Genomic DNA, 13,924 nt, shown 5'->3' with positions numbered 1-13,924 from the left:
ATCATAAAATCGAAGACAAAATGAAAAAAAAAAATCATAATATTGAGAATCATGGTTTATTAACATACAGTTCCAAGCATTATGTATACTGTATACTTATGGCCAAGATGTGCTAATATGGGTAGAATGGTAAATGTTACACAGTGTGTAAAGCGGCCACTTAAACCAGCCAATGATAAGTCATAAGGGTCGTAAGCCCTGTAGATGCCTAGACTTCAACACTACCTTATCTAAAATGTTCTTTTTCTCTGTTTTAATATGTTAATATTAACAGCTCCCCGGGGAGTTTAATCCAGTCCATGTCTACAAAAATTTTGACAAACTCAATAATATTCATAATTCTTTTTTTATTGCACTCATTAAAAACGCCGTATATTTTGTATTTTTAAAATATAATTATTTTGCAAAAATAGATAGGACATCATTGTAATACGTCATTTCCCATTATACCGAACAAGAATGGTCCTTTTTTTATATATCAGGACTCATATTGACCATATCGAGTCTGTCCAACACCGTTTTCTAAGAAAAGTGGCATGGTTGCTCGGATTATAAAGGGGTAATTATTTCTATTTTGAAATAGAGCTATCTCTTAATCTGTCTTCATTGGAGAGACGCAGAACTGAGATGGACCTTAAATGCATTTTCAAAATACTTAATGCTTTAAGTGATGTCCCATCTCTGTTGCAATCAATTTTTCATGTTCCCAACCGTGTCACCAGAAGTCAAAATCTGCTTTATATAAAATCCCCATAGGTTTTTATGCCCCAATGTCTAGAATGTGTAGATTGATCAATTCATCACACGACTTGGAATTTTTTGGGATAGATATTCCGGCTTTTTGTAGATCTCTTCGCGACTAAACAGTGTGGGATGAAGTTGGATTGGCATGGTTTAGCTCAAAGTTTTAGGTCTTTCGTTTTTTTAAATATATTGTATACAATTATTGTTTTGCCCTTGTTTGTCTTTGCTAAATAGTTTTATGTTCTTTTTGTACAGTTTCTTGCATTTACGTTTCTTCATGTAACTGTTGTAATTCGCTTAGGCCGTATATTTAATAAATAAATATATACAATATTAAAATGAGTATAAAATAATAAAACGTATCTCGTTTTATTTATTTTTAAATATGAATAAAACTGTTAACCTATTTATTTCATTCGTCTAATAACTTAATTAATTTGATTTTGTTTTCAGCCTCATCCAAATTCCAATATCAGACGTCAGTAATCTACCAATATGAATACAACATTTCCATCAACACTTGGTTCTCTGGCTCCAGTGATAATCAATCGATACTCAATTTTGAAACAAAGGTATGATAATCAAAATTATGCTGAATAAACATGGATTAAGTTTAATTTTGCTTGTAAACATTAAATTTTATTGGCAATAATAATTTCAGAGTTAATAATATTGTACAAAATAATAAATATTTTAATTGATGTTCCTAACGTAACCCTCGCGGGCCTAAGAGGGGTAGCATATTTTTTTTGTTACTTTTTTGATAACTGAGGACCGTTTTCACAAAGTGAAATTTCTACAAAAAAAAACTAATGCGTTTTTTATTGAAATGGGTTCTATCATGTGAGCTCTATCGATTGGTGAAATGAAATTTTAATAAAACGATATATTTATGTATGTGCGAAGTTGTAGCGGTTCAAGTATCGTGAATTTTAACCAAACAAAATAAAAATATCTACACTTCATAAAGTTTTTTTACAAAGCGAAATATCTAAATATTTTTTTGGGGTGTTATGTTTTTTAAAATCGAAAAAAAATCACAAACAAAACGAAATTTCGGCCAAGAAAAAAGAAGATGTGAAGAAACTTCTGGCCTACTGTATAATAATAATAAAATAATATTATTTTTAAAATATTTTTTTATCATTTTATTTGTGCTATTATGCGTTTAAAAAATATATAGGAGGTGAATACCTAAATGTGTATATTTACATAGGTACTTAGATATGTCAGTAGACATATAATAGTAAAATAATTTAATTCCCAACATAAATTAATTTTCCATACGTTTCTATCAAAAAAATATGTAGATATTTCTTTTTTGTAAAAATTTGTAAAAATTCGTAAATTTAGAACATTTTTTATAAATAGTTCTACTGATTCTACATTGTTAATTTTTAGTCTTGTAACATAATTTATTATATATCAATCTAACATACATGTAAAATGTGTGCCTTACCAACTATATCGCACCCTTCCGTGTAGAGTGCCACTACTTTAGATGCATCAAATTGAGAAAAATGATTTTGAAGATTTTGACATTCGCAAATTTCAATAATCAATAACCTCGGATCAATAATCAAATCAAAACAATTATACTGTTATACATGTTCAATAACGTAATAACTTAATATTCAGAAAATAAAAGATTGTTCATGTCGAGATACCAGTTTATTATGAAGAATACGGCGTATATCTAGGAAGGTCTAAATCTGAGTACCTGAATATTTTACTTGCTGCCTATTGCTACGTTACAGGAGCTCTACCACCTCTCACATCACATGTCTAGCCGAGTAGCAACATTAAGCGTCAACGAGTGTTACTACTTCTCTTCAAATAACAATAATTATTTATTTAAAAACATCTTTAATTGTTAATTTTAACGCTTAATAAACTTGTTATGACTGTAAATAAATATCTTATTTGAGTGCTAATATGCACTCGTATGCGGTTTTAATGAACTTTTTAGCTAAAGCAGATTGAACCAGTGTACTACATTTCAAATTATATTTAATATCGTAATTAACTAAAAACGTTTTTTTTTTGTTTGAATTCTTTACAAGTTACTTACAATTTGCTTTTTAATTCAATTACTTTTATTATATCTATATAAATATATTTTTTTCTTTTTTACTATGTAAAGTTTCACTTTTTATTTTGCATGGCAGTATGCTTCTTATTGTTTCTAAATGTATACAAAAAAGCATTGTTTATCTTTTAAATTTTTACGCACTATGTTTGTACTTAACTGTATATTTTTTGTAAATGCCCCTTGGGCGTATTGTGAAATTAAATAAATAAAATAAAAAATATAAATAAATAAAAAACACAGCATTTTTACAAGCATTGGTACCCTTGAAGGGGGGTGCGATATATTGTCGATATACTATACTAATAAAACTCTCTAAATTACGACATTTGATAAATTAAGCTTAAAATGCAGTTATATGCTTAGAGTAATAAGACGCCACTGGCTAGAGTCGCCAATACGGAGAAAACCATTCCATGATTATTAAATTTGAAGTTAGCCACAGATTACAGCAATATAATATATAATATAAATAATATAATATATTTAAATAAATAGAGACATTTACCCAAGCGTCAACCACAACTATAATACAAGATACTCTAATAGGGATCTGATACTAAGTGAAGGGGTCAACACTGTTCTGGCATCGAGACAACACTATTACGTAGGCAAAAAGGTCCATAACCTTTTGCCAGAATCATGAAAAGACGGGAGTGTTGTCAAGTAACGGAAGGTGTTGACCTCGCTCTTTCATGACATTGGTCGTAGGGAGTCAGAAAAATTGATGCATGCCACGGATTGAAGATTCTTACTGGATGTCGAAAATAAAATATAAAAAATAAGGAATAATTTTAAAAAAATATATTTATAGATGATGATGAGATGTATGTATGTGTATGCACATGGGTGTATGTGCGTGTGTGTGTATGTACATGTGTATATATCAGGGGCGAATCGTCAAAGTAAGCGATTATGCACATCTTACCATTATATTTGACTTTAAATTATAATAATTTATAGTAACCATGTTTGTGGAAAAATATATAAAGTAATTGTTATTTATTATAAATCACCGTTTATATCTTTCTACAAAAAAATATCTATGAAGTGCGCCCAGCGCCAGCGCCCAGTCCATTCTCACTGAACGATAAAACTAGCCGATTACCTCAGCTTATTCTTCCATACAAAAAAGTACACTGTATTTTTCGTCTTTAACCCAAGTCGGCTTTTTTCGTACTAAAACAAACTTGCAGATTACAAATATTTTTAGAAGATTCTCTAATTGGAAACTAGTATTTCGAACATTATTTCCGAAGGACTATTTTTCTTTGATGGGATACCGTTGACATATTATGTATCACATAGGACAGGTGGCGTTCGCAGTGGCCGTTTTAGGCATTATTTATTTTGAAAGAAATCGGCCAGTGCTCAAGTCTTGACAGTACTGTCAATGACAGATCATAATGAAAATATCTGTTAAATGTCATTGTGGTATGTGTTAATAAATTTTTGTACAAGTTTAGTATTCTAATAAAATAGTGTTGATAAAAGCTACGTATACCGCGTGGTTAGTAATAATTGTTGTTTGAGTTGATTTTCACAGAACCACAGAAAAAGTAGTAATTTATAATAACATTACTAACATGTTATGTAAGTACTTATATGTAGTACAAATTAATGAACATTTTTAATAGATTACCTATAAAATAAATCACGGCTCGCCACTGGTATATATGTGTGTATATATGTGTATGTCTGTATGTATATGTACCAAAATGTATATCCGAATAAGTTTATATTTTATTTGTCTGTGCTCTATATTAATTTGTTAACTATTATAATATATTAAAATGTAATTGCCTAGCTTGGAACGGGGTAGGTATGTACCCTTGTTAGCTAGGCAAAGTGAACATGGAATTTTATTTTGATAAAGAGTGTAAATAAATAAATGAATAAAAAAATATAACGGGCTTAAACATCTACAGAATTCTGAATATTACATATTATGCAAAATGGCACTTAAACCAGCCAATGACAAGTCATAAGCCTTGTAAATGCCTAGACTTCCATAATCCCTTCTCAAAAATGTTTTCCCTCGCTGTTGCAAAAAAAAATACATCTAAATAACTCTCTAGGGAGAAAATCCAGCTTGTCTAGAAACATTTGGACACCTTTTTATTTAATACTTTGTTATACTTTGTTAAAAACATTTATTATTAATTAGTACTTATAACAACTCACATAAAAATATGATTGAATAAAACTCTCGATACTCGGGTGATTTTGAGTTCTTGAATCGCAAATCTTTTTAATATCAGGCTCTTATTGAGTTAGATTCTCACATATATCTGTTGTGGCATTGAGCCTGTTCCTGCAGAAATTAATTGTTATTAATTAATTACAGAATAATAAAATCTTACTTCGCATAAATAAGTTGCAGAAAATGGAAGTAAAATAATGATAGCTTGTTTTGATACAACGGTGTACTCTTCTAACAAACTCGTCCATTTAATATTTGTATTTTTGTATCAAATTAGAGTCACTGATTAAATAAATTAGATTTTCATAATCACTTGCGCTGAAGCCTACTTTATCTATCACCGGAAATGAATTCCGAGCCCAGGAATCGTAACTACTAGTTTTGGAAAAATATTGCGAATGATTTGACAACAATAACTTTTTGCAAGCGCGTACTTTGTTTTTTTAGCTCCGAACCATTTACTCATAAAATTGATAAAAAGTTTACATAATATGTAATGTTTTTGTGATTAAAACAAATATTCTACATGTGTGTGTCATGTGCAAATAAAGAACAATCATAGTGAGATCTTTTATAATGATTCTTGAGAGTTTGTAATGCTTTTTCTATCTTCTTAATTATCAATTAGCAAATACTACATAATTGATGGTTTTGATGTAGGTAGTGCATTAAAATCAGATATTCAAGAATGTTAAAATTTTAATGCATCGGCAATGTACATAATCAAAAAATTACCTACGTAAATAGAGAACAGTGTTAAGTTACGTAACCCAGCCGGTGACAGATCCAAAAGCCCTGTAAACAACCAGACTATTTCATCATCAGCTGTACCTGTGTTGGAAAATATCTAAATATGTTTTGTGTTTATAGGTCCAGCTAGAATTTATGACACAATGCGAGGGATTGTTAAAAATTTTATCGGTGAAGATGAAAGATCAAGATGAAGAATATCCGCAAGAAAGAGAAGAAACAATAGCTTCTGAGTTGTCTACTTATCCTTTAAGGTAATATTACTTGATTAAATTCTTTGCCTTGGGTCAGCCAAGTTAGATTTCAAATTTTTCTTGGTACCATTTTATAAAGGGGCGACGCTAATTGATAATTACCTATTTTATTCACACATACGTGTGTTTTATCATTTTTTTTATAATTTGTTATCAAAGACGTCAAACAGTTTATTAACTCCGCAAAATGGTTTAATAATTTCTCTTTTTAAAGGAATAAATAAAATTACTTTGTTTTATGAACCACTTATTTACTACACAACCGACTAGTTTCAGCAACTCACGTTGCCCTCTTCAGGGTTATGTAATGACTAAATATAATTACGTAAAAGAAACAGTGAACAGTGGGTGTCGAAAAAGGATAGAGGAGGGGGTAATTGTGTTTATGATAGGATTAGACATTACAGGGAAAATATTAAAAATAGAGTGAGTTGCCGAAACTAATCGGCTGTGATAGTAAATAAATGGTTCATATAACAAAGTAATTTTATTTGTTCCTTTAAAATATAACAATAAACTACAAAGTTAGGGCTACAAACATCCAAAATATAATAATAACTCTCCTGTTATATTACGATTTACGCCATTGGCCCTTATTGATTTATTTATTTTGATCATTAACGCCCAAAAGGCATTTACAAAAAATAAAAATGAAATACATGCTAACATACTAAATAATAAACACATAATATACAAAAAGAAATATGTAAAATTAGTTAAAAGGATATAATAAAAAGTTTTACAAAGTAAAAAAAAGAACAATAATGACAAAGGTATGCAAGAAAAAACAGTAAGCATATAAACAAAAAATGCAAAGATATAAGCTTATGAAATAAATTCTGTAAAGCAAACAGTAAATAAAGCGTTACGGTAAGCAAGAAAGACATTTTTAAGTTAAATAATTGTATGTACTTCAATTGCAGATTTAAAAAATAAAAGTATTGAAGTAAAATTATAACATAACATATTCTGTCAAGTCTATGGGCGAGATTCACGATGAAGTTGGCTGTAATATTACCCGATGTAAAAAGGCTAAATAACACCGTCTGTCGGAAAACAGCGAAAACTTATTCAAGTCCCTATTAATAAAATATACTTAATGCCGCAAATGGATAGCGTACTTTAGAGCAAATGGACAGCGAAAGAACGGCTTAAAATATTTACGATGCGAATGTTGATGGATGCAGAAATAGAGGAAAACCGAGAAAGACATGGCATGACCAAATTTAACGAATACTTGAAGATGGACATGTCAAAGGTTAAAATAATCGGCGCGCGTGCATAAGAAGTGTATGAATGTAGAGGAAGCGAGATCTGTATGCAAAGATAGAATGATGCGGCGTTCAATTATATCTGCCTACCCTTACGAGGAAACGGCGTGCCGGTTTGTTTGTTTACTTAATGCTGGAACTAACAATGATTCCTTGCTTACTGTAGGTATATTTTTTTGTAAAAATATAATCTACCCAAAAATTTAATTTTTCGGGAACATTTTCAACTAATTGTAAATGTTTAAATTTATTTCAACAGAGAGGGAAAACATTTTTGAGAAGGGAATATAGAAGTCTAGGCATTTAAAGGGCTTATGACCTGTCATTGGCTGGTTTAAGTGGCCTCTTTACACACTGTGTAACATTCACCATTCTGCCCATGTTTGAACATAATGACAGGTCATAAGCCCTAAAAATGCCTAGACTTCCATATTCCCTTCTCAAAAATGTTTTCCCTCTCTTTTAAAATAAGTTTAAATATGAACAACTCCCTAGGGAGTTAAATTGTAAATAACTTATTGAATGATACATGTATGTTCCAATATAATAAATGAAAAAATATATTCATTAATTTATGTTCCAATGCAGTAGCTTATACACTATTGGGTTTGGAAAACGATATATTGTCCCAGAGTTCTATCCCGCGAGGTTGAGACTGTTCTCAGGGCTGGGACAAGACAATATTGTCATATCCATTATATTGTCAACGTGTAGAAATGTTAAACTCGCATGCAACAATAATGCATTTGATCAAATTTTTGTTACGTTTTTCAGATTCGCGTTTCACGATGGAGCCATCACAGAGGTTTGCCCCCAAAAAGATGAGGTCGATTGGACTCTCAATTTCAAAAGAGGAGTACTTTCACTTTTTCAAAATACCATGGGGAGATTCGACATAGACCACCGTGGAATAGAGGTAATTTATATGACAATAATCAAAATTCACCGCAACAGAGGGGGAAAATAGTTTTGAGATAAAAATACGGAAGTCTAGGCATTTAAAGGGGTATATATTATATTAGAAATTAACCAACTGAAGGAAATAAATAAATAATTTCATAAAAATAATTCATTTTCAAGTGTTATTGTCATAGAATTAAGAATAGTCCAGAAGGAGCGTAGAATCATATTTGAATACATCGGACTGTGTCGAATAATTCCCCCACTTAGACACTTTCGCCGCGCGCATACTTGAAGTCACCGAGTTAAATTGCCAGATCGCGAAGAATATAACCATAACACAAATGTGAGGTAAAAAAAAAACAATTTGTCAATTTTTCTAAAATTTAATTGTGCACTCGGAAACATTGATTGACACAACAGAGTAGAGAGGCCATTTAATAAGAGTTATTGAATTAATGAACTTTAAACATAAAATATAAAACAAATTTTATTTTACATAAAACGGATATTTTTATATCATGTTAAATAATATTTTACGTTTTAAAGATAATGTCGGCCAAATGTCCACAACGGCGTTGTTTAATCTGAGGTTCAATTTTCATTATTTCTCTTATTATATGAGCAAAGTAGGGTAAAAAAATTTACTACCCTGGCAACACTAACGAAATTTCCATTTTGTTTCTTCTACAATCTGACAGATGGAAAAATAATTCAATTTTTAAGTAATGTATTTGTGACAAACACATTCATTTGATAATTACACATGAAATGTGATTGTATCCGGTTTCTTTAAGATCCTAGCAGTATTTCTACACTTTAAAAGGACACAACACAGCATGATTAAATTCGAATCAGGAGTTGCGTACTGAGCGATGTCTACAAAGAAACTAACGGGTCAAAACGTAAACCTACTCATTTATGAGTAGTTGAGTCGCCTTCTGTTTGATGTGCGTATACGATTTCTGGACTATTCTTAATTCTATGGTTAGTGTACCATATGCCGGATCGCATTGTTATATGTATAATATTATATAGTATGTCACAGTGGTGAGCCGTGATTTTTTTATAGGTAATTATAAATATCCTTTTTTTTCTGTGGTTCTGTGAAAATCAAATCAAACAACAATTATTACCAACCACGCGATATACGTAGCTTTATTTTACAATATTTAAATACTATACTTGAACAAAAGTTTATTAACAAATACCACAATGACATTCAGCAGTAACTGTCAACACTGAGCACTGGCTGATTCCTTTTTAATTGAATAAAGCCAAAAACGGCCACTGCAAACGCCACATGTTATATGTGATACATAATATGTCGACGGTATATCAAAGAAAAATAGTCCTTCGGAAATAATGTTCTAAATACTAGTTTCCAAATAGAGAATCGTCAAATGATATTTGTAATCTGCAAGCTTGTTTAAATACTAAAAAAAGTTGACTCGAGTTAAGGCCGCGATACTACCTAAACGGACTAAGCGCTTTACGTATTTAACGTACATACTTTTTCGCTCTGGCCAAGTATGACAGAACAAAAAATTTCACAATTTCAACAAACGTAATCCCACTTCCAAGTTTCGCCCTGTACTGAAAAATAAATGATTTTGATTTTTTATATATTTTAGAATTTCGCGACCGCCGCGCCGCGCCGTGCGTTAACAAATGTTCAAACAAAATGGCTATTTTAACGATTCGAATTATTCTCAAAGTTTAACTGAATTACAGTGAAAATTGAATTACTTTGATGCAGTTTCAATGCATTTAGAATATTATTTAACTTATTCTGTCTTGGATTATGGAATGATTTTGGAATCAAATGTCTGCAATAGCCACAAAGATGCGTATAGAAAAGGCATTTTCGTGTGTTTTTATTCTGATTTGGGTTACGCGAAGTGATGTTTCTGTGACCCTAAAACATGTAAAATATAGTGTACTTTTTTGCATGGAGTAATAAGCTGAGGTAATCGGCTAGTTTCGTCGTTCACTGAGAACGGGCTGGGCGCTAGGCGCTAGGCGCACTTCATAGATATTTTTTTTGTAGGAAGTTATAAACGATGGTGGTGATTTATAATAAATAACAATTATTTTATTTGTTTTTCCATAAACATAGTCACTATTTTTTTTCTTTTTTTTTCTTTTATTTAGGAAACATACAGTACAGTTACTAAGTTTAATATTTTACACAATTAGACTTAATTCTAATGGACCAGTGAAGTTTCCATATTAAAAAGCAATTATATGTAAGATTAATTATGAAAGTATAAAAAAGAGTAAGAAAAAGAAAAACATGAATGAAAGTTGTTTAAAAATTAAAATTTAAGTGAAAAAAAGATATTTTAAAGTTTGTAGTTTGTGGTGAGTATTTACAAATGGAAATAATATTAAAAATGAAGAAAATTTGTAAGAGTAATTAAGAATTAAGAATGGAAATAAAGAATGAAAAACATGCTCAGATGTAAAAATAAAATAAAATAGAATATTTTTTAAAAAAAAGGAAAAACATAAATATACACATATTTATTTGAAGGGATTCAAAGAAACGATGAGAAGAATCTTTAAGTAAATTATAAGACAGTAAATTTAAGTCAATTTAAAAAACATCTTCAAAATTAATGACACATTACTATGAAATATTTTTATCGAAAGTCAAATATAATGGTAAGCTGTGCATAATCGTTTATTTCAACGATTCGCCCCTGGTATGTCATCGGTAGAGTATAGACAACGGATTTCGATTATGTTGAAAAGTCGGAAAATTGACCCAAAAACGCGATCTTGAAAACACCGATAATGACTTTTCTATTACCGGTATTTCGATATTAGATGAGTTTTAAAAAATATTTTGTCTGGTATTAAAATTTCAAACTTCAAACGTAATCGATTCTTTGTTCGCTGTCCGCTCATTAAACCAATCAGAAATCAAAATGCTGATTTCGTTCAACCAAACTCCGTCACTAGCGCCAGTAGCGGCAGTAGCTTCCTTGTCGTTTTAGTTAGTTGACATTACTAGTCCGCCAACAACACGCTGAATATTTTTTTTATAGATTTTATTTAATGCGTACAAACATTAATTATTAATTATCCTAATTTGTTTACTTATTTCATCGTTTTTCGATTTTTTTAAAATAGCATAGACATTTTGATAAATGTATGTGTTTGTTAGTTTTAAGGTGTTATTATCGCGTTTAAAATACACGTACCTACCTAAGCTTAAATTGAAGTAGAAAACCTCAAAAATAATCGATGAATTTAAATAATTACTGTTGGTATACTTTTCCTATCTTTTACAACCATTTTAGCCTAAAAAAATTAATGCGGTGAAGCAAAAAAGATTATAATTTTGAAGTATTTATTAAATATTTAGCAAAAATATCGAGAAAATATTAAAATTCCGGGGTTCCGATATTTGAAATTGAAATATCAAAAAAAAAAATACCGGTATTAGAAAAATGGACTGATAGTCTATGCTCGAGTCATCTGGTTTGTTCTACATTGGATTATTTGTACCGTGTCACAATCGTCTTTGTATGCAGCATATTTATTCACAATCTGAATCTTGTTACAGTTTACGCCTTTCTGTATTTTTTAATTGCGGTGTCATTATCATTTGTTTGTAATATTTTTAATCGCATCCTATCATTTTTTTTATATTGTCGAGATATTTGTAAACCTCAACACTTTTTTTTAATTTTTTTATTCATAAATTTCACAAAAAGTACATGATTTTGTAAAATTCTAAACATATCTTCTTTTACACATCTAATAAATGTTATCACTGTAACTCTCCAAAAAAGAGACTAACTCTTGTGCTTGGAGAGTGACTTACACTGTTTTAGTTGTTTATTTATAAGAGTTTATATACTTTTAAATACGAGTACATGAAAAAAAAAAAACATAGGATAAATACATAAAAAACATAAAACAATAATACATTCATTCTAATTAAAATTTAATGTTATTTTTACACGAGTTCAAAAAAAATCATTTTGTATCATACTTATCAAAAAAACTTTTCTCAATTCAAATCTGAAATTCAAGGAATGGAACGATGTCCCTTATACTTCCATTGTTAATCTTAACTTTTCATTATAACTCGTCTCTTGTTTTCAGGATTGTATAATATTTTTTGTTCTCTGTAAACGCTTATCTCCTTTTTCCAGCGTGATATTCACGGAACCTGCACAACAGAATATAAAATGCAAGGACAGGAAGATACCAGTCTCGTGGTCATGAAGATGAAGGACTTGTCCCAGTGCCAAGATAGATACCAATATCTCTCCATTCTTCAGACCGTCAGATACCACTTCCAGAGCGTGAGTTAACATTATTTTTAACCCCTGAAACCTGAATTAAATCTGGCAATCGTAAAAAATATTTGAGATAAGAGAATTATTTGAAAATTTCATTATTTTTCTTAAAAATTACACTATAGTCCTGTTTGACCGAATCCCATTTAACCGAATTTCTAGACAATCCAAATCACCGAAATACTTTTTGTATTACCATATTCTTTACTGCTTTCATACAGTAAGCATCGGTAAAATTAATCGGGTTGTGGTCCTGTGGCTAGTGTCTCGGACTCACGGACCAAAGGTCCGTGGTTCGAATTCTACTCTACCCCAACTTGATTCTCATTTTCTAATAGTGAGTTATTTACAACTCGTTTGAAAATGGCCCTCAAAATTAAATATTTGGGTAAATCATAAGAACGCAAATATTTCTTTTACAAAAAAAAAAGAAAAGAGAGGGCTAAGCCTTTCAGAAATCACTAGGATGTTTGAATACTTCATGGTGTACCTTGAACATCAAGAGCATCTGAGCTGATATCTTCTTCTCATATGAAGCAAAAAAAAAAAAACACATTTTTTTACTTCCTCGATTTCGTTTTGTATTCCATCATGCAAGAACGTTTCATGTGTTTTTAGAAATTTTATATTTTTATTAATTCACACATTTTCGCTATGTACATATTTTCTGGTTTAACCAAATTTTCGTTTGATCGAAACCTCATCGGTCTCATCAAATTCGGTTAAACGGGACTGTACTGTAGTTTAGAAGTTATTTCAATGTATATTTTGAACATTCATTAGATTTCAAAGAGCGGTTTTTTTTTCATCAGTGTGGAAAATAAATACCAACTGCAAATACATGCTAAAGCTCATTGTATAATATTATTTATATCACTACAGAGATGGGTAGAATTTTTGTTTCAAGATTATGGATATTCGAGCGTTTACAGGGCTTATGACCTGTCATAGGTTGGGTTCAAGTGGCCACTTTTATGTAGAATTCTACAACATAATACAAATCAATAACTTCATATCAAATAGCTTCCTAGTAACTTCTGGTGTACCACAGGGTGCCCACTTGGCCCCTCTTCTATTTAATCTGTTTGTTAATGATGCTGCTAATGTTTTTTCTTTTACAAAATTCTGGCTTTTTGCTGACGATAACAAGATACTTAAGCTAATTAAAAATATTGATGACTGTGTCAGACTCCAAGAAGACATAAATGCATTTCATACTTGGTGCAAAACTAATAACATGGAACTTAACATCGATAAATGCAAAATTATTTCATACCATAAATGTAAACATCCTTTTATTTTTGATTATAAACTTAATGGCCAAGTTCTTTCGATTGTCACCTCTATAAGAGATCTTGGAGTGATCCTAGATAATAAACTAACTTTTCTGGAACACT

General features: G+C 30.4%; 1 protein-coding gene across 1 annotated transcript in view; it reads left to right on the top strand.

The window, feature by feature from the left end:
* Window positions 1-13,924, top strand: part of LOC148272201 (vitellogenin-like) — a gene marked incomplete at its 3' end in the record, with an annotated part of 44,184 nt that overhangs the window by 9,207 nt on the left and 21,053 nt on the right. Inside the window, exons 3-6 of the mRNA XM_088240369.1 lie at window positions 1,198-1,316; window positions 5,907-6,040; window positions 8,086-8,227; window positions 12,381-12,533. Of these exons, the coding sequence (XP_088096495.1) occupies window positions 1,198-1,316; window positions 5,907-6,040; window positions 8,086-8,227; window positions 12,381-12,533 (548 nt within the window). The remainder of the gene's footprint in view (window positions 1-1,197; window positions 1,317-5,906; window positions 6,041-8,085; window positions 8,228-12,380; window positions 12,534-13,924) is intronic.

Source organism: Micrasema longulum, unplaced genomic scaffold (genome assembly GCF_059751315.1).
Source record: "Micrasema longulum isolate JH-2025_06_02 unplaced genomic scaffold, ASM5975131v1 h1tg002439l, whole genome shotgun sequence".
In the NCBI taxonomy this organism is placed as follows: domain Eukaryota; kingdom Metazoa; phylum Arthropoda; class Insecta; order Trichoptera; family Brachycentridae; genus Micrasema; species Micrasema longulum.
The sequence above is the reverse complement of the archived record's forward strand: the minus strand, read 5'-3'. Positions and strand labels throughout refer to the sequence as shown.